Genomic DNA, 21,364 nt, shown 5'->3' on the forward strand with positions numbered 1-21,364 from the left:
AAATGAGCAGAAGTAGAAAATGCAGAACAAAACCAAACTCTTCTTGCTCCAAAGTCAGCTAAAAATGCACACATAGAAGTAATGGCTGCTAGTTGCCACAGGGATATTGTGCAATCATGAATGGAGCAGGAAGTGGACAATCTCTCAAGATGTGGTTCACCTTTTGTGAAAAAGCTTAGGAGCCACTTGCGTGGAAATGATAGTAATATTCAAATGTACCAGTTTCCCTTTAAAGGGACATGATATTTGCTGTTCATTGGTTATATCAGCTTGGTGTGTGTCCAATCCTATCTTTGATATATCAATAGTATATATATATATATCAGTAGTACTTTTCATCTGTAATCTCAAAACTCTTTACAAAAGAGGGGTTCTGTTTTTAAAGTGCAGTAAAATGGCTCTAATTTAACAAGCGGTGATTTTTTTTTTTTTTCCTCCATCTTATCCTTACATGGCGAGAATTCCCCCCCCTCCCCCCTTAATTTATATTTAACATATATATTTAACAAAATGTGTGCTGCAGGATTTAAAACCTATGCAGTAGCTAATGGTCAAAATGATTTCAGTGAAAAAATAAATTATGTATCAGGTTTTAGCCATTAGCGCTGAATAAATGGTTGAAAAAGCAAAGAATTTAACTGGCAGAGTTTTATTTTTAATATGTTACTGTCTGTTCAGTAAGTCCATAGTGAGCAAACTGGAATAAAACTCGTTATTTATTTAAGTGCTTAGGTTTTTCCCTGTATTACAGCTTGTCACCTAACATAGTGGAAAATTTGTAACAGATGAAAGAACTAAATCTGCATGGTTTTACCTTTTGTTCTGCTACTTTTTTCCATTCACCCAGAAAATAGGATATAGGCTCTTGCTCACGAGAATTAGATCCAAATCAATCATGCTTTATTTAATCATCTCCGTGGCTGTCACCATGTTCAACAAATAGGGCAAACTAAACATCCTGGCTGAATACATCTTTGTCTCAACTTACTTAGCGGTAGTGTCCTGTTTGAATTTGCCAGTCGAATCTGGTACTGTGGCTATGTCTACTACAAGGGGCAATGCTGCCATGTATCTGGTCTTCTGATGGAAGCTTAACAAGCTAAGAGTGCTAAATTTTCTGCCTGTTTGGTTGTATTCATTATGGAGACAGATAATGAAGTCATACAGATTTTGGAAGGGGAGGGGTGATTTTGGGGTAGCATATTTTAGCCCAGGATGCTTGTGCTCTCTATAGTATGAGTCCTCGTCTGGTATGACTAGTCTCCTAGTGAGCATGTTTTGTAGTTGTAGTTCGTTGTTTTGGTCTTTTTGCAGACACATTGACAGAGTTGCAGAACAAGGGAAGAGATCAGCATGGTGTTCTAGATGCATTCCTGTTTTTGTCCATTGTATTAATACTTCTACTATCCAATGAAAATAAATGATTTCTGATACAATTACCTATATTTAAATGGCCCTTTTGGCTTACTGTGCTCTGATGATAAGCATTGAAAAAAATGCTGCCATTGTCATGATAAACGATAGCAGCTCATATATTGATACCTTCAATAAATCATTGCTTTAAGAACATCGTCTCTCTGGCTGCTCTGCAGAACATGCCCCTTAATGAAGTATAGCTGTTAAAAGGAGACTGTAAATGTCATTTTCGTTTTCAATTCTATCTGGTCTGAACTGACCCCTGCGCATAGGTCCTAGATGGTACATAGGCTTTGTGCTGGCCTTATGCACAGGGGTGAATTGCACCTGTTGTTATCGAAGTCCATTGTGATAGTCAGTGCTTGGTCTTCCTGGGCTGTCTGTGAAGAAGTATGTCATTCCCCACCCAGTTCTCTTCCCACATATGAGCAGGTCACCCGCACACATCATGACCCCCCACTTGCCTGAAACCCTCACCCTCTCATGAGGCTGCACAGCCTCTGCTGAACCAACCGCTGGCCTGGAACAGGAAGCCAGGAGGTGGAGCCAAAGCACAACTTCCTAAGCCATGTGTGGGGTAAGGCAGTTAGGCCATTCATTCTCTGTTGTGGCCCACAGGTGCTGGATTTAGATGGGATGGAGACTTGAAGTGATCCTCTGACCAGCAGCTGTCTGTGTGATGTAGGGGCCCTACTACAGACAGGCCTAATGCTACCACTGTTTTTTAGTCATGAGCATAGGTTCACACTCAACATGTTTTCCTAAAGTACTCCTACAATCATGGTGCTCATCCCATTGTTAGAAGTGTGGACTGTATGGTCTCCTCTGAGGAATTAATGTTGATTAACTTACTAGTTACCAGAGAGTATTCATTACAATGATGCAGTCAGCATTCCCCCCCACTGCGACTCAGTGCTTCTCTGCAATGCCTCCAATGGCCAGAGACAAAGGGGATCCCAAAAGGTTACGTTGCATCAGAGTCTTACAAATACAGGCGCAACAGCAGGGGATAGTGCTTAAAGCACAAAACTTGAGATCTGTGCCTAATAATATATTTCTCGTGACACCCACAAAGTGCAAGGCGTGGTCCCTGCTCTGATGAGATCACATTCTAAAATGAGGATAAAATATTACTGCTTTTTCTCACAGATTATTGTGAAGGCTTTTAATTCTCTGATGGTTGTAAAGTGCTATCAGAGCATCAGATGGAAACCGCCACGGAAACACAGACTTCTCATTACAAGGCTGACAGTTCACATTTCCGTTTTCCTCTGAACGCTTGTACTGTAGGTGGATCTGTTGTCTGCAGTTTTGATACTTAGGAAAACGGAGTTACAGGGTTCTTTGGGCACATGATGGCTTTTTCCTGTCTGATTACTATGTACAAATCTCCTGTGGCAGGTAATACACTTCTAATTTTAACACTGAGCAGTTAAATGAAAAATTTTGTATTGGTAAAAGAGCTGAGCTAAATGTATGTACTGCAGTATGAAAGAGTTTTGTCAGTTGTATAATTAGAAGTTAAACTCTGCAAAATTATACGTTCTGTGGGAGTGAAATCAAGGTTGCAATTCTGTGGACGGTTCTGCTGGCTTTTTTAACCATGAAAGGGTAGCTGGATTCGTTTAGGAGCCACAGCAGAATCCTGAGATCTAATTACAGCCCATGTGTTTGATGGCACAGCTCAGACTGTTATTTACAATACAGACGAAAATATCTTTCAAAAGGCTGAAGGAGGCTGCTTTCACAAACAAGGAGCAATGATTACAGAGACATTTTACCTCCCTTACATTGCATGAGCTCTGACAGAGTAAGAAAGGAGTCCATTGTTTGTGGCATTGTATTTAGAGAGAGATGCTTCTAAGGAAATTGTCAATATTGTACAGAAAGGATGTTTTTTATCCACACAAAGCCTTTCAACTCAGGTACGGCCACTGCTTCCAGTTTGCCCCATCGCCAGGGTATTGTATCTGTGTCTGAAGTAAACTCCTTGCAGCACATGGCCAAGTTGTTTTATGCTTATATTTAGCACTGAACAAAATGCCCAGAGCTCAACAAATAAATAATCCTTGACATGTGGTTATAATAAGGATAGTGAATGCAAAAATTGCCATCAAGGGCTTCATACAGTATTGATCCTTTCTACTTTAGGATCACTTTTTTCTCAAAAGACAATTTTAATATTTTTTCTCAGTTTCAAAAAGATAAAATGTTCAGTTTTCTAAATCTCAGTTCTGCTAAGTGCACCTCAGATATGCCCCTCCTGCCTCTTATCAGGAGACAGACTAGACCCCAGCTTAGTCTTCTGCAGAGTGTGGTCTATGAAAAAAAGGATACAATTTACTACACTTCCTACCCTACTGTAGCTGCTATACTGGTGTCACTCTTCTGTTAGTACGCCCCCCCTCTATTTCTATCTCAGATACTGCTCGTAAACAGTTTTGTAGTTGCCATATTGGCTCTGTAGTGCCTTTTTTAGCACAGGAGTCAGGACATTTGTCAGACGTGAGGGGAAAACTATTGACTTGGTGCAATTTTGATGTATTTATTTTTTCTGACAGAATTCTAAGGATTTCTGTCTAAATGTAAAAGCTGCAGCTTTGTTCCAAATATGCATTGTATTTTTTTTGACTGTGAAGGGCCAAATTTTTGGCCTCCTTCATGTGCATGCAACATGAATATACCAGATTACTTAAAATAGATGTGTAGTATACAAAAATCACACTCCACTCCAAGCAAGGCATAAGGATGTTGCACTTCTTTGGAATTTACACATCTGAAAAAGGGAATACTGTAAACAAGAGTAATCTGGGTTTATCTGCGAGAGCTGAATATTTGTGGCATTTGAAGACAACCAGAGATGCAGCTAGACTTTGTTGTGAGGATCACAATTCTCCAGCTGGGTTGGGTCTGCCTTGAGTGCAAAGTATTAGTTGAACAAGTCTCCATTGGTGTCAGGTAGGTGCCAGGCCTGTGGGGGTAATACAATAGTAACTAAATCCATGGCAGTGCAGTAGAGTAGCTATTACTACAGCTCATTCAGAACTACTGTGACAGAAGCAGAGCCACTGTTTTGAGAGTCAGCCTCCCCCCCTCTGTTCCTGTTCCATGTGGGCTTGGTGAAGTAGCAGTGCCAGCTGGACATGTGGTATGTGGAAGTGAAGGTTTGGGAGGGCACTGATGTGGCTCACACAGAACAGGACTCAAAACACAAGTGATACTTGTTTTACAGGAGAGAGGCAGTGACTGGGGTAGGGAGGTGTCCTTCCTGGAAGTGCAGAGGTGATTAGGGCTGGGGCAGGTCCATATGCACAGAGGCCAGGAACACGATTGATTAGTTTGTTTATTTGTTTGGTGCTTAGAGCACTTATATTTAGACCCTAGCCGGTTCCGGCGTATTGTCAGAATGCTCCTTTGAGGGCATGTGCACAACATAATCCCTTTCATGTTCTATTAATTTCAATTTAGCTGAGTTATTGTGCAGCATAAGTCCAGTTCTCTTGATCTCCCTGAAAAATGTGCTGATGTCAGTTAGTTTTGGTCCAATGCTTTTTAGTTTCAAGTTCATTACTCGAAAAGTACAACACAGTATTTTGCAGAAAGATCATAGTGTAGTTAAAGCTATTTAAAAACCAGTTTTTCTTCCCATCCCCACCATCTTTTAAGATATTGCTCTCCCCCCCCAGCCCGAAGTAATGTGTGCAAATCAGAAGTCTTCCTGGAAAAATAGGATGTGCCATAAAGGACAAATGGCCTGTTAGTGTGTGTTTGTATAATCAGATTTGTATTCATTTTACAGCAGCTCAGGCAAACAGTGGATCGAACAAATGAGAATATTGGCCATCTGAGCATTGCAAGATACAGCAGAGATAATTGGAGCACCAGGACCTCAGAGGATAGGCCTATTCTAAACTAGGGATCCTGACCCTGTGTTTACTTGAGTTAACCAAGTGCCTCCAATGCCTCCCCCAGTGTCAATCCAGACCCTCCGCAAAAGTCTATTCCACAATAGAATTGTAGCTTCCTGTACGCTGAGTCCTTTTCAGAAAACTGTATTGAGGGTAAACGACAAACCTGTGATCATCTAGACTGACCTCTCGAGTGCCCTTTGCATCCCTGCCAGACTGGTAGCTGCTCCTTTTGAAAACAAACACACCGGAAATGTTTGAAAGCCTTTTCTTCTGGACTTTAATGAAACCTGAAACTACCAGGTTGCTTTTAAATTCCTTTGCTGCAGGATGAGTGACCATTCCAGTCTAAACTACAAATAAAAATGGGAAAGCGATGAAGGAGGAAGCTGTTCTTTTCAGTATATTTCAGAACAAATATTTTCTGACAGCTGACAGATGTGCAGTATTTCTCTCTCCTTTGTTTGTATTGTATTTTCACCAGTCTGTTAAGTAGACAATCAGCTGAAAAGAAGAAGAGCTAAACAAAGTTTCTCTAAATGTGATTGTGGAAGGACTCAACCTATCAAGACAATTTCCGATCTCTTTTACTAACTCATGCCCAGAATTGAAACTCTGAAAGGGATTTGGTTACACATTTGTACATTCAAGTCATGCTGTGTAAGGGATCTCTACTCCGAATCAGTGATCATATTACAGCCTGGCTCAGCCCGCTTCTTCTTCTTATTGGACCCAAAGGCTGGGTCCCAAGTCAGGTGGGTCAGAGTGAGTCTAATCAGTTTGTAACTTCGGGTCTATAGGGTGTGCTCCCTAGCACAGATCTCTTGTGTGAGCCATTCTCTGAGACATGGGACTCCACAGTCCGACCAACTCAGACCCCGGAACTACTGCCTCAGACTTCCCAGCACCCCTAGTTGTTTACACACGCTCTCCCAGAATTTCACCTAGCTATGGCTTCCACTTTAACCCCATGGCAGGAAAGCAAGGGGGACAGCTTTAGCCAAGTAATTTCTTAACCACAGTCACATCACTGTTTAAAAAAACCCCAAAACACTAGAGTTACAAATCTTTGCAAAACAGTAGACGTCCCACCGCACAGCCTGCCACCATCGTCAATCCCACCCCTTCTGAGAATCAGGTTTTGCCAACATTTCAGGTTAGCAGAGTCCCTGCCTTCTCTCTCTCCAGCTTCGTCTTCTTTGGGGCACTGGATGGCCCCCCCTCAGAGAAGCACCCCTCCTTAAGTACAGTCTCGGTCCCTTTTTCTGTGTTCCATAGACATGCTTGTGTCCTGCCCACTCCAGGCTCCATTGTTCCATGGGGATGGTCTGGGAGTTGAGAGAGAATCTGACTCAAATGGCCTTAGAATATTTTCTTGATGACTTCTTAGAGATTGTCCTTCACCAAGACATCAAGCACCTTTCCTGGGCAGGGTAGCTGACTAGAAAATGATCATAGTAACCTTGCTCTGGGCAAGGTTAGACAGGAGTTCAGCACATAACACAAAATGGATGTGCTAATACAAAATGAAGGATGCAGTACAAATAGAGATCACAGTTGGACCCAGACCTAAAACTCACTCTACCACAACCATTTCACTTCTAGAACAGTGGCCCTCCGGTACCTCATCTTGGCAAAATCTCCCAAGAGTCCCTCTCCAGGACTCCATTCAAATTGTTCCTATGTGTGCTTTTTACTGCTTCCAGCACTATCTCGCGTTCTGTCTTTATATGGCAACAGAAATTTAGTCTGATTAAGGACCGCAGGATTGAAATCATTATTACACTCTTATTTATTTTTGTGACCTTTTAAACCTTTTCTGTTTTTTCAGTTAAAGATTTCATTTTAGATTTACGGTGATACTGTCAGGTTAAATACATGTTAAAAGTAAAAACTTTTTCACATATGTTGCTAACACCACATTCATTTTTGAAACAGGAATTTAAGTTGTAATACGTATTAGCTGTTTACTTTTTTGCATTTCTCTGATTTTTGGAAAAGAACATACAGAGAGTGTTCAATTTCATCTTTGTTTACAGAAAGTTTCTAATCCATTTATCTTTTGGGTTCTTCTAATTCACATGATGGCTCTTGCATGCTAACAATAGATTTTTATCCTGTTCTCATATTGGTATAAATTGACAGTAGCTCTATTGAAACTAAGGGAGTAGCAGGAATACAGAGGAGAATTGCGTCCAGGCTTCATACATGTGGAAGGGGTAATGTTTGTTTCCAGTTGGGGAAAAGAATCACTGTAATTTGTCTGTTGCTATTATTGCTGTAAATGCTTGTTTTTACCTAATCCTCCGATTTGGCTCTAATGTGAACAAAGTGTCCCTTTAAAAGGAGCATTATGCCAAGATCCCGCAGATAGTAATGGCACCACAATTAAAAAACAAAACATTACAATCTACTGTAAGGAAAGGCTGCAGACAACTGCAGTGAAAATATATCAAATGGTCACCAAAATAAGAGATGCAGGGACAGAAATTACACTGGGTCATTAGCTCTTGTACTTCTAACAAAATAATTTGCAATAAATGTTTCCTGCAGGTTCTTTAGGGCAGATTTTTTTATAAAGTCACCTCTGTATTTGTTCTAAAAAGAGGCAGAAAGATAACTGAATGCAGTCATGTTGGAGCTCAGTCTAAAAATAGTAAAGCTGGTTGCAGAAGAGAGAAATGTTTGGCAACTTGTAAAATCTACCTTCTTTCAAATTTTGAAACTTGAAAAACTTGGACCAGCTCCATTTAAATAGTCAACATTGCTTCTTCCACCAGAGGCTTATGTAAATGAGAACATAGTCCCAGGCCAATTCTTATGGGAAGGTATATACATCACCCAAAAAATTCCTGCTGAAGAGTCCAACGATGGAATGAGTCAAGATACTAAGCTGTCGTCCTGCCCTTAGTGGTGATGTAGGAAGAACAGTGCTAACGTATGTTCACTGGCCTGCCGCTCTGGCTGTGAAACACTAGATCTCTCTCCATGATCTTGGAGTACATGGGAAAAATGCACATTTTAATATAATCTGGTCTGAGTCATGTATACCCTGGATTTAGAGAATCTTACTATTGGAGACTGGGCTAATGCAGTGCTAAGTATTATTTTTATATAGATGCCATAGTTTTAAATTTGCAGAGCGTACCCAGAGAGAAACTCCCACAGCAACCCTTGGGATGATGTTACAACTGATACCTCTGCAATAGTCGTCTCTCTCACAGGAAACACACCCAGGAAAATGTCATTTTAACATATCATGTTGCTTGGCTATTTTAGCCATTAACATTTTCTCATTCATTACTTAGTCACTTCTACAGACACATTTAAATACCATGTAATTTTGGAAGAATTAACTTGTGGTATAAACAAAAATCTAGGTTAAGGTTTAATTTGGCGTCTGCATAGTTATGGACAAAAGGAACATCTATTCTTTTGGTTCTGTTTGATCTGCTTTGAGATAGCAACAAGATAGCAGCTATTGTTCATAAGGCTCCAGTCCGCCCTCCACCCCCCCTTTTTTTTGTGCACAGGCCTGACACTTCATTTTCATTCAATAGTAATGCAGCTATTTTGAATTTCATTGGGTGATCTGTACACAGTGATAGAGTCCAAGGCCAGAAAGGGACCATTTTGATCATCTAGTCTGACCTCCTATGTATTCCAACTCCTTATGAACAACGGGAAAAATGGTGAGGCTCTTTGCAAAAATTTTAAAAAAACCAAACAAAACAACCATACAGTTAAAATCATTTTATTTTTCTATCGACATCGTTTGGAGGCACCACAAAACACCTCTTAAGCACAGGTAGACAGACTTTGAGCTAACATGCTGAAAATAGTGTGGCCATGGTGGCACAAGTGGCAACTCGGGTTAGCTACCTGACTACAATCCTGACCAACTCCCTAGATATGTATTTAGGAGGCTAGGCAGAGCCACCACAGTCACACGGCTATCTTTAGTGCACTAGCTTAGACAGAGCTGGCACGTCTGTCTACCCAGTTCCGAGTGACCTGCTACAGCTTCACAACTCTTAATTTAATTAAACTCTGACTTCTCGTGCCAGATCTGCAGCTTGATGCGAGGTGGAATAGCCGAAAGGGGAGGGGTCCGTGTGGGACATCGCATCATTGAAATCAACGGGCAAAGTGTTGTGGCCACTGCTCATGAGAAGATAGTACAAGCCTTGTCTAACTCAGTGGGAGAGGTAAGAAACGTCTGAATTTACCATTCACTCACCGGTCTTACTACTTTGATAAAATATCTCCCTCTATATGCCTGCTGTTGAAAACAATATAGTGCTAAAACTGTATTAAAAGCCCCAAATCAAACCATAAATGTAAAGCTGTTGGGGCTACATTACCTGCATTTTACCATTAGTTTTCAAGAAATATTGTCCTGACTGATTCTGAAGTTTGAAGCTGCAGTCAGACATCCACCATTCAGGTAGGTGAAAAAATCAATCCATCATTGTCTAGCCGAGAGCTATGAAAAATGTTGCTAGCTGTTTTAAAGATTTTCCAGCAATAAAAATAATTGATAGTCAGAAAAGTGAGGAATTCAGACTAATTTTAATCCTTTCATTTCTGTTGAGGTTCTCTGACTTGATGAGGGCATGGGTTGGCGAGTAAAATATGTCTCTGTTCCTCATCATGTTTAGATAAACAAGACATGTTGGTGATATGCCTTCTCATCCCTTTTGCATTTCAAGTAACATGACTATGCTCAGCCGACGGAAATACTGACTAGGTATTCCAGTAAGTCAGCACAGCTCTCCCTTCGCAAAGCCTTAACTGGACTCAGCAGAGAATGCCACAAGGATGGGGAGATGGAGTTCACACAGCACACAGCTCTGTGGATTACACTAGAGCAAGTAGCCAGTGCTCCTTCCACCCCCTTGGTTAGGGTGAGCTAGTATAGAGAACTTCCAAAAGGGTAAAGCAGTCTTTAAGTGCTGGTTGGTGAGGGCCCATACATGGCAGAATCACCCCTTACGAATTGACACAGCCCATACTTCTAGTGGTGAAATGATTATCACTAATTCAGAATAGTGGTCCTTTATTATTTATTTTCTAACTGATTTCATTGTGGATTGTTATACTCCGGTAATAGTTTTAATGTGAAAAAATCTTTGTATATAAAAATCTTAAAATGGAAGCTGTAGCAGATAAAAACATAGCCAAAGTAGTTTATGATTTTTGGAATACTGCACCAGCTAGAGTTTGAGCTGTCCTAAGTACTTCTACATTTATAGAAGTCTAGGGACTGAATGTGCAAAGCCTGGTTTGTTTGTTGTTTTTTTTTTTTACAGAGTCTGAAAAGTGCAGATTATAATTAATTGTAAATGTTCACTGAAATCTAAAATCATGCTTGTTTCCTTGCAGCTTATATTGTAGCAATACATCTCCTGGTGTAAAATCCAAAGTGGCAGGTCCATCTGTGCTTATTTTGCTTCAGGTGATAGGTTGTTTATTTCTCATACCTGCAAAAAAGTTCGTTATAATGATTTGTTCAGACAGAGCTGTATCTTTAACAATGTCTAATGAAATCTCTGCTTACCTTCCACTCTTCCTTTGAATATTTACTAGTGTTACTGCCTTGTTAATTAGAGATGGATTGTTTGATCATTTGACACCTTTACACCTATCAATCAGACAGAGCTAACAGGATTGAAAATATTTCTTGTCAATTGCTGATGTAGTAAGAATGGGGGACTTGTTTTACCTAAATTTGAACACACTTGAACATTGTGAATGGTGAAGTGAGCTGAATGTTCAAAGGTTCACATTCCACTTTGGAGAAAGTGTGTGTGTGTAAGGGTAGGGAAACAGAAGAAAATACACCACTAGTCAGTATTTGAGTAGGCAAGGTGAATTTTCATGTACAAGAAATTTTCTTCCTTGCAAATATCCTTAGCCTAGACAGTGGTGATTGGAAGAAATCGGTAATAGCAGCAGGTTTTCAATTGCTTTTGCAATTCTGATATGTCATTTAAAAACAAATGAACAAAAAAACCCACACCCAACCCCCAGCTCTAGCTAGGAATCAGGAATAACTACTCCCCTGAAGTCAATGAATGCAGTTAGTGATATATACATCAGGCTAGTGATGTATCCCTAGTGATTATCCACTGTTAATTCTGTTATTAAAGTTTATGTAAATCAATTGACAGATTCATATGAAGACTATGCCAGCTGCCATGTTCAGGCTTCTAACTGGCCAAGAGACACCCCTATACATCTAGCACGAGACTCTCGCCAAAAGAACTAAATGATTCCATCAAAGTTGAAGTCTGCACAGCTGAAGAGAATTTTGTATTTTGTATGAATGAAAGGCTTTGAAACAGGATCTGAAGATTTCACACACTTAATGGCCAGGCTTCTCTTTTCTCTTCCTTGCCAAAAAGTGATGGCCATCTTTATCAAGGACAATAATCACTGACACACCATCTTTCTAAAACATAGTATTTTGTGACATCTTCTAAACTCTTTTCTCATTGAAACTTAAACATATTTATTTGTAATTTTCATGTGGCAAGGTGTACATATGTCTGTCATGTTTGATAATGTGATGAATGAGTCTGCAGAGAACTTACTGCAAAGACAAGCAATTAAACAGCAGCCTCAAGTAAAAAAACATCCAGGTCCCATATAATGGTCCACCATAGCATAATTTGACAACTGATCCCAGCGCAGATGGTATTGTAACATTTCAGTGGTTAGGAATGTGTGCTATTAGATTCTAATGTAAAGTAAAACAGTTGTAGTATGGTATCATTTTGACAAATGTAACGTGTACGGCAAGGTCTGAATGTAAGTGTATAAGAAAAGAACAGGAAAGTGTTTCTTATGCTAAATAAAGAATAAATGCCACAAAGATTAAAATCAAAATATTTACATTTATTTTTATGGTTTAACTGACCTACTTCTCTGATATTTAAATTTGTTCCACTGTGTGTGTAATATTTTTTATTACCCTTTGATTTATATTAGCTCAAACTGGGAGAACCATCCTTAGTCTTTTATAAAAACATTCGTGTTCCTAAGGCATTGAATTTTTTTTCTGGCTAATGAGGAGGAACTAGCATCATCAAGCAGTACTAGAATGTGTATAGATAAAATCAGTAGTAGTAAAGTTGTATTCATTATGAGAAACTGTTGACTAATGTAACTGTGTCTTGATTTGTGGGGGGCAAGGGGTGGCAAGACGTTGAAGAAAATACACTGTGACTTTAGAAGCCTTACCGTGCAGTAACTAAAGTTTTAGGATTACTGTATTTCAAGGACTAACTAACATATATGTTGCATGCAACTGACCTTAGGAAAGAATTAATCCTAGTATTACTAATAAATCTGGAGTAATGAAGACAACCTGCTTATTTTGTTTGTTCTGTTAGTAAGTTTACAGAATTCAAAAATCTTACTAGACATATCCCCATTTAATTCTTCATCTAAGTGCAGTTGCAAAGAATCAGGTAGTTGATCTCCACTAGAATCTATTTGCTGCCTTGAAATCAGAATTATAGTAGGTGGTATCATGTGCAGAATTCATAGTGAATGGATGCTTGTAGTTACCCTACCTTGTTGCCACTGGATGTCACTGTAGCTTCACACCAATGTAGTTGAAGCAGCATCAACTTAAAATATGTTGGTACTGATGACTGACAAACCCACAGTCTGACCTACCGTTACACATCTTTGTCACCTTTTCACAGATTACATGTCAAGTTCAGAGTGACAAATGAAAACAGTCAAACAAATAAAAATTAAAATTCAGCAAATTATACTGGATTCCTTAGGAGAACACTGTGTTTGTGCCCTTTCCTATCTCCGCTGAGTTGTAGCTTGCACTGCTGTGTTCTTAACAAAGACCTGTCAGGCACGTCTGATGCTGGTATCAGCCTTGGTTGAGGTTTATTGAGACCAATTTTTAACTCCTCACAAATGCAGAACTACTAGAAGAAAATTTTAGTAATAAAATGATCCATGTTAACAAATGGTATAAAACAAAGCAGAGAAGGATGAGGGCCCAATTGGAAGCCAAAAATATATCTAGATACACAGCTTCAAAGAGATTTATTGGGTCCTGCAGTAAATTCTGAAACGGAGGCCCTCACACCCTTCCAAAATATGATCATAGAGATGAAAGCGTGTAAGGGGGGGTGGATAGGGGAGATCAGAAATAGGGTTCAGGGTTGTGGGATGGCTACTCTCCCGAGAAGGAAAGAGGACTCTGGCCCTCCTACTGGTGGGACTGGTATCCCCAACCCTACCTCTCTCTCAACCTGGTGGGTGGCTTTAGACCTGCCAGATGATGACGGTGGCAATCTGGGCCTGGCCAAGATGAGGGAGTTACTCCCCAAACTATCAATGTTGGGTGCCAAACCTGAGCAGCACTGTGACCCTCTGCTCCATGATGCAATGCCACTCACTTAAATTTGGCCCGACTACCTCCCCATCATTTTGGGAGCCTCTCAAATAGGGTGGGGGGTGGCAAACTGCCCCTTTTGCACTCCTCCTCCCTGCCCCCAGGTGGCCCTGTCTGGATTCAGCTCAGTTGGTGTCCATGAACGGTTATGGAAGTCAGCTTTTAGGCAGTTCCAGCAGTGCAGGAGCATCTTCCATGATGCAACTGCTGGACATGATTTGTAGTGAATTTAGACCTCGATTTAAAATGGCATCTTCCCAAATGATCAAACTCATGAGCATTCAGAACAAAGCAAATAAAACCACTCTGCAGCCTTTGCTATAATTTAAATGGGGAAGGGACATTTGAGAGAGAAAACAACTCTAGCAGAAGACAAGGATTTGCTCAGCATCATGAAACCTATGTACACTTAGATATGGAAAGAAAGGGGACTAGTGGAAGCAGCATATGCTCCTGTAATAAGAGCGAATCTTTGTATTTCTACCCAAATCTGTTTTTGCAGAAGGAAAGTTCAGAAATACTTTTTGTTAAGCCCCATTGAGGTACATTGAATAAATGCAACTTGTAAGTTGTAAAATGTCTCTTGGTGATGGGTTTCAGAAAACGCTGCGTGGCAGCAGCATCTCCATCAGTATGTTCACATTGATGCATGTCTGTTTGGCAAAACATTTGTTACAAATTTAATAACCTATTATATTTTGCAAAATGCAGGGCTTAAATTTACATTCAGAAAAAGATGGGTGGTGTTCTATTGTTAAATAAAAAGTGGAATTCCAAAAGGAAGACACTTCCTTTTTTAAGCCATCCATTACTTGCATCTCTCTGTGTGCTGGACCCTTCTCTTTGCTGGAATCAGCTTTTCCTAGCATACCTGTGAGCTGTGATCAAAGGATGGTCTCCCGGCAAACTCCAATCAAACTGTGCGGCCTGACCCGCTCTAAACTGCGAGTAAGATGGTTTCTGCGTAAGAAGGCAATTGGAGAACTTAGAGCACCACAACTCTGAAGGTGAAGATCTTCTTGAAGTCGCTTTCTAGAGGTATTCACATTCTGCTGGGAACTTGTAATTACCTGATGGAGGCAGGAGGAAGAAAAGAGACAGGATAAGAACTGTGTGTTTCACTGCAAAGGTTCAGCCACTTCTGTTACAGTCACAGTTTTCTGTTTTATTAAATAGGAGCTAAGTGTGTGGGCTCATGATGCTTCCTACTGGTTGGCTCAGAGGATAAAATCCTGACACTACCACCAGCCAATGGCCTTGAATTCAAGTGGTAGGCAAGCTGCTGGAAATCTCAGCTTCATTCCTCACTGACAACCCATGAAGCATCATCATGTAGCGTCTGCCAGGACAAAGCATGTGGAAACCGCCCGCCTCCTTTTAAAAAAAAGTGTCTTGGTTTAAAGAAAAAATGTTCCACCTTCTCATATGGGAAAGAAATTTTAACTGGGGACTTGCAAATGGCCAGACCTGTGTGCTGCTATACAGGAAGCCTGGGTTAAGCTGGAGAAACCTCAGGCTCTTGCTCTTTATACTGGTTTGGGCTGCTCTGTACAGATTTTTATTGGAAATGTGGAGATAGAGAGCACTGCCGTGATTGGCTTCAGCTGACCAGAGAGTAAGTGGTGGAATGTGCGACTCCTGCTAAGGCATGAAAGGATGGGCATTAGGTGTTTTCCTAGAACACAGCTTTACCTTTTAGTCCTTAAGTTTAAGTTGGGACAATGAAACTCCATCCATTTGCTTTGGGGCAAAAGGGCAATATCTTTTGGGAATGGGGGGGAGAGTGATTTTCCCACCTATTACATTTGTGTTCTCAAACCATTTAAAGATCAACCCTTTTGTAGAGTAGCTTGTCCCTTCCATGTACACATCTAGCTCTGAAGTACATAATGGTTATTGAAAAGCCTCTGAGCTTTAAGAGCAGATTCATGGAGCTGCTTGGACTTTGAGTGACTGATGACTGGAAAAATAACTTTACTGGGATTGTTCCCTTTATCTGAGGCAGTCATGTGTCTCCTCAGATCTCAAAAGCCTACACTTGACAAACATTGCACTATTGGTTCCCATTTTTACTATCTGTCTAAAACAATTCATCTATAGTATTTTTCTTTTTGAGACACTATGGTTTTCCATTACAGCCCTAATATATTGTTTTCAGCTTTCTAACCTTGGGGAGTGAATGACCTATAATGTTTGCGAAGCAATAAAAATGTTGATGACATAGTGTCACTATGGAATTCTTAAGGATCTCAGGCTATTACTGCGTTTCCGATGATGTGACTAGATACAGTAAGGTTAGTATTTCACTTTTGTCTACTTGCCAGCTAGCAAAAGGCTAATGCAAGTTATCTCACGAGCAGGCCTTCGTCACGGGTGGACACTTTCTACAGCTCTTAAGTCTCTCCCACAATGCTATTTGGCTGCCACTGTATCATGTACTTTTAAAGACACAGGAAGTTTTCCTACTGCTATGGAAAAGAGTGAACAGCAGGCAAATAGATAGAGATAATGACCTCCAGGATATGCGGTTGCTCCCATTTACATATCCTCAGTCCTCCATTCAGATAGGTACAACCCCCGAGTCTTACGGCAAGGGGCTGGCAGGTCTCTGACAGCCAATGTTCTACCCACCCAAGCGATAGCGAGAAGAAACTCCATTTCTAAAGCTGATATTTTTGTTACAAAATGAATAAGAGGCCAATCCTGTGGCCGTATTCAAGTAAAACTCCCACTGAAGTCAAGGACTTCAACATTTGGCCAATGTGCATTAGAAAATCAGGGGACAAAAAAGGTTTATTTTGAATCAGGCTTTAGATTACAAAATACGTTAAGCTTTATGCATTGTTCACAGTGCTTTGTGTTTTCATGGTCTCATCCACGCATGTGAACCCAACTTATTTCTCAGTCAAAGGTGTGAGGACCCTCTATTCCTTAATTCTGAGAATTAGAATTTGCCAGCTCTCTTCCTAAAAAATTAACAAAATTGGTGTTCGTCTTCTAGCCAGAAACGGGTGAGCACTGCCCTCCTACACAACAGATGCTAATATCACTTGTGTATCTATCCATTCTTGTCAGTTGGTAGACTCCATCCCTCCCTTCTGCCTCCAAACGTATCTGCTACAAAATGTAGCTGAGCTTCACTAGTTCAAGAAGTAAAAGCTCCAAGTCGGTTTCCCTCAAATACTTTTTCCACCTCCAGGCTTACACAGGGGGAGAAGAGAGTAAACTTAAAAATCTAAGGTGAGAATTCCCTAAATATCTTCTGCTATATCATCAGTATAAATTCCTGCCCTGTGGAGCTTAGTCCTAAAGGCCATCTTTAAAATCATGTCTTGTTCAATACAAAATATGTCATTACTTGACAAAATTAATACTCTAAAGCCAACCCATTACACAAGTATGTTAGCACCTGCTTATTATAAACACCATAATGGTCTTACCTGATCTATAATGTTGGCACTGAAGATGGCTTCTTCCATGTGTCTTTCATCAGATTTGATTACAGATCTTATGCTGTTCACCACATGACGCACTTCTGGAGGGAGATTACAGTTTGAATGTTCCAAAAATTTAGCCACCAAAATTTTTGTGTCTTTATAGGCCTTAAGGTCTACTAAAGAGTGCGGTCGCTCTTTGGAGATGGTGTGCAAGGCCTTTGGCTTTAACTGTAGGTCAGTTTTCCTTGTTTCTCTTTGTTTTCCAGTGGGTAGGAAACGGCTTACAGAGTCCTGGCAAGCAGAGGCAGCCACATGAGAACTAGAAACGGGAACTAAAAATAAAGGGGGGAAAATGCATCTTTAAAAAAAAAAAGGCTAGAATAAGAAAGGTGTCAAATCAAACATCCTCACAGGGGAATATTATATCATTCTGACTACAACCTATTACTCCTAGTAGATTAACAGTGCAACAAAAACATAAAGCCAAGGAAACTTTTAAAAACAGCTATTTTAAAGACTTCTAATACTTGAATTGAATGCTGGTGAAACATTTCATACTGGCATTCCTGGAAATGTCCTCCATTTATCAACAGAAAGCGTACAGCACTGAGAGTGGCAGGGAAAGATTCCTCCCCAGGACCAAGCGGGACCCTTCTGCTAACACTATCATGAATGCCTGGGGATACTAATTGTGTAAAGGGAAATTTGTCCGCTACAGACTGGGCTGAGACAAACATTATACACAATAAACACAATTTATAAGATTGCAGACTAAAGTTACCAGGAGAATCAGTCAGACCAAAAAAAGCTTAAGACTGGTCTGGTGCCCTCAAGAGAAAGCCTGCTTCCCAAAATATGTAGATGTGCTGCATTATAATTTGTCATCAAACCCTGCCCTATGCCTACTGCAGGGGTTCCCAAACTTCTTACTACGGTAACTTACCAACTGCATTTAGTCCTTTCATTGCAATCCACCATTAGAGTTCTGTACCCTGGCATTGCAACCCTAACTGGTGTGGTGGGTACGTGACAGAGGGGTGGCAGTGCCAAATGTGAGTGGTGGTGCAGTCCGTGAATGGGGTGGGCTCACTCTCCACCCACCGCTGCCCCTCTGCACCACGCTGTGAGAAGTGTACGTGTGCCTAGGTCCCCGCGACCCATTGGTGTGTTGGGACCTACCATTTGGGAACCTTCTCTTTAACTGGGAAACTGTAATGAAGTATTACAGTAAAAGATAAGACAAGCTCGGAGGCCCCAGGCTCAGCACTAGAAAGAGTGGTAGCATCTGGATCCAAGAATCATGTGCATAGAAAGTGGTGTCGTGATACAGAACATCATTTATATATATTATTAGCAACAGAATTTAGGGGAAAGAGTCACAAATTAATTGATTTTATTTTTCAGTCTGTAGCTTGGTTTAATTATTCATAGGAAAAAAAAACCCTATAATCCAATTTTAGGAAATTGACTCCTCACCTGTTTCTAATGCAGCCTGAAATAATCCTGTTTCCTAACATTAGCTACAGTGTGCAGGCAAATTATCACCTTTAACAAAAATCCCCCAAACCACCTCCCGCATCATACACTGTATTCACTGCTAAAAGCAAAGGAAAATGCATAGTCCAGATTTGCAACGGCAACATCTATTACAATTTCCCTCCCAGAAAGAAACTGCACAGATCTAGTAGTAGTACTGAAGATGTGTTTAAAATGAACCTTATTTATAAGCCAAGTTTGTGCAGCAATAGCCCTTTGCCCTGTCAACAAATGTTTCCAGGGTTAAGATATACAACAAAGAAGAAAATGTATTTATCAAAGTTGCACATCTATGGGCCTAATCTTGAAAGCTAGTTGACATCAATGAGGGGACTCAGCTTCTCTTGGGAGCAGGCCCTATTATAATTCCTCACGAGACCCAATTGACCATAGAGGTATCTAGGATGTACTAGAAACAAGTAAGATGAATTCCTCTTGTCTCTGTCTGGAGGAGCTGGAGTTCTGTTTAATAATTCCATCCCCCTTTACAGGTTCATTCTGCTGCAGGGCAAGTGGCATGTGTCACTAATTTTAGTTAATGTGCACATTCTGGAGAATGATCTCACCATCTTTTCCTGAGTTCCATCCTATCGGTTCAGTCGCCAAAGCATCAATGAACTGCAGAGGGGTTACTGAAGCATCTGCAAACAGCTCCCGAGGCATCTTGCCCTCTGATGAGAGGGTGACTGAGATGCCAGCACAACTACTATGTGATGATGTCACATAGTAATTACCACCACAGTCTTTTTTACCTCAGGCTTCTGACAGTCAAAAAGGACTAAATCCCTCCATTTGTGTTTATTACTCTTTCCAGCACTGAAAACTATTTTGAACTTCTAGGTACATCAGAGGATGTTTTTCTTCTGCATCTTCAGGGCAAAGCCTATAATGAAAAATTGGTCTAATCCTTCCTGGCAGAGTGTATAATTAAACCAGAAAAAAAGAACATTGTGTCTCGCAAACTCAAAAAAGACAATGAAATTATGAGTGATGGCTGCTTCTCTGTCCTTAACTTGGTAGATGGCTTTCCAGTTAAGAGGAGACATTTCAGTGGATTTAAGTGGAGTTTGTCTTGGCAGCCTTTGTCACACTGGTGGATGCTTAACATGCCTGGAGCATAGAGCAAAACAAAACACTAGACATTCTGTTATCTGTCACACTAGTTACTATAGCGTATGCCAACAATGATGGGGTTACTCTGGGCTATACTGGCAAATCCTCCCAGTGTAGATACAGTTTATATTAGAATCACTAATTGAGTTAGTCCTCCTGTGTTATGGTAATAGTTTAATGAAACAGTGCAAACAATTAATTTCTAAATAGTTTTAAAATTAAGAACCCATTTCTTAACTGATATTATATGTGAACCTACCACAGTCACAACCAGAGTTCTGTAGCACTTTAAAGACTAACAAATTTAATTTCAGTAGGCACCCCACTTCCTCAGATGCAGTTGGTAGAAATAATATAGCAAATATTTATTTCTACCAACTGCATCTGAGAAAGTGGGGTGCAACCCATGAAAGCTTATGCCTACTGAAATTAAATTTGTTAGTCTTTAAAGTGCTACAGAACTCTCGTTGTTTTTGCTGTATACAGACTAACACGGCTACCCCTCTGGAACGCTACCACAGTCAGGGATTATTGACCATAAGAATATGAAGGAATCTGTTACACCACAGGTATTTTTATTGTTCTTGTATCTGAAAGAGGAGGTTTACTTACTGTAACTGGAAGTTCTTTGAGATGTGTGGTTCTTATTTAGATTCCAGATGTGGGATGCGCATGCACACCATGCGCCGGAGCTAGAATGGTTTGTAGTAGTGTATGTTGACCTGCACGTGCATTGTGCGTTGGCCGCGTGGTGGATCCGAGGCTTTAAGGAGTTGTGCAGATCGATGCCGCTCCAGGTCCCTCTTACCTGCAAGCAATGTAGTCTGCAGCAGAGGGGATGGAGGATGGGATTGGAATCCAAACAGGGACCACATATGTCAAAGAATCGCTAGTTACAGTAAATAACCTCCCCTTCTTCTTTGAGTGATGGTCCCTATATGGATTCCAGATACGGGAGAGTAGCAAGCAGTGCTCAGCATGGAGGTGGGTGTGAGGACACGAAAGAAGTCCCGACCTACAGGACGACACGGCCAACTGCTGCATCTGCTACTGTCACGGGGGTGATGACATAGTGAGTAGAAAAGGTGTGGATGGAGGAACATGTGGCTGCCCTACAACTGTCCTGCCATGGGATGTCCCCGAGGAAGGCCAACGTGGTGGTATGTGCCCGCATGGAGTGTGCGTGACTCCCAGGGGTGGAGGAACATGAGAGAGCAAGTAGCATTCCACAATACAATCCATTTAGAGAGGCATTGCGAGGAGAGGGTGTGGCCTCGGCACGCTCCACGATGGTGAGGAAGAGGCAAGGTGAGGCACAGAAGTCGCAGGTGTGCTGGCAATAAAAGGCCAGCGCCTAGTGGACATTGAAAGAATGCAATGTTCACGCCCTAGGGGAGGCATGCAGTTTTGAGTAGAAGACGAGGGGTGTATGCACTGGTTCAGGTGGAACAGAGAGGTCACCTTAGGGAGAAACTTAGGATGTAGTCAATCGCAGGGAGACCTTGTCCTTCTGAAAGAAGATACGG

At 40.9% G+C, this 21,364-nt stretch overlaps 2 protein-coding genes across 11 annotated transcripts in view; one reads left to right on the forward strand and one right to left on the reverse strand.

Moving 5' to 3' along the window:
• The window catches only part of APBA2 (amyloid beta precursor protein binding family A member 2), a 221,691-nt gene that overhangs the window by 178,981 nt on the left and 21,346 nt on the right, over positions 1-21,364 (forward strand). For 4 of the 6 annotated variants that reach the window (XM_067534553.1, XM_067534557.1, XM_067534555.1 and 1 more), the window contains 2 exons: positions 9,392-9,532; positions 11,498-12,695. In XM_067534553.1, coding sequence (XP_067390654.1) covers positions 9,392-9,532; positions 11,498-11,569 — 213 coding nt within the window. In that variant the 3' untranslated portion in view covers positions 11,570-12,695. Of the gene's footprint in view, positions 1-9,391; positions 9,533-9,705; positions 9,787-11,497; positions 12,696-21,364 lie in introns of those variants that run through there. The other 2 variants (XM_067534556.1, XM_067534558.1) reach the window with 2 other exon arrangements.
• ENTREP2 (endosomal transmembrane epsin interactor 2) overlaps positions 10,456-21,364 on the reverse strand; it is a 344,249-nt gene continuing 333,340 nt past the window's right edge. For 3 of the 5 annotated variants that reach the window (XM_067534563.1, XM_067534562.1, XM_067534561.1), the window contains exons 9-10: positions 17,193-17,521; positions 12,833-14,822 (exon numbers count right to left, since the gene is read on the reverse strand). In XM_067534563.1, coding sequence (XP_067390664.1) covers positions 14,637-14,822; positions 17,193-17,521 — 515 coding nt within the window. In that variant the 3' untranslated portion in view covers positions 12,833-14,636. Of the gene's footprint in view, positions 10,808-12,832; positions 14,823-17,192; positions 17,522-21,364 lie in introns of those variants that run through there. The other 2 variants (XM_067534559.1, XM_067534560.1) reach the window with 2 other exon arrangements.

The sequence above is a fragment of the Emydura macquarii genome, unplaced genomic scaffold (genome assembly GCF_026122565.2).
Source record: "Emydura macquarii macquarii isolate MOO-44397 ecotype Brisbane River unplaced genomic scaffold, CSIRO-AGI_Emac_v2 contig_3451, whole genome shotgun sequence".
In the NCBI taxonomy this organism is placed as follows: domain Eukaryota; kingdom Metazoa; phylum Chordata; order Testudines; family Chelidae; genus Emydura; species Emydura macquarii.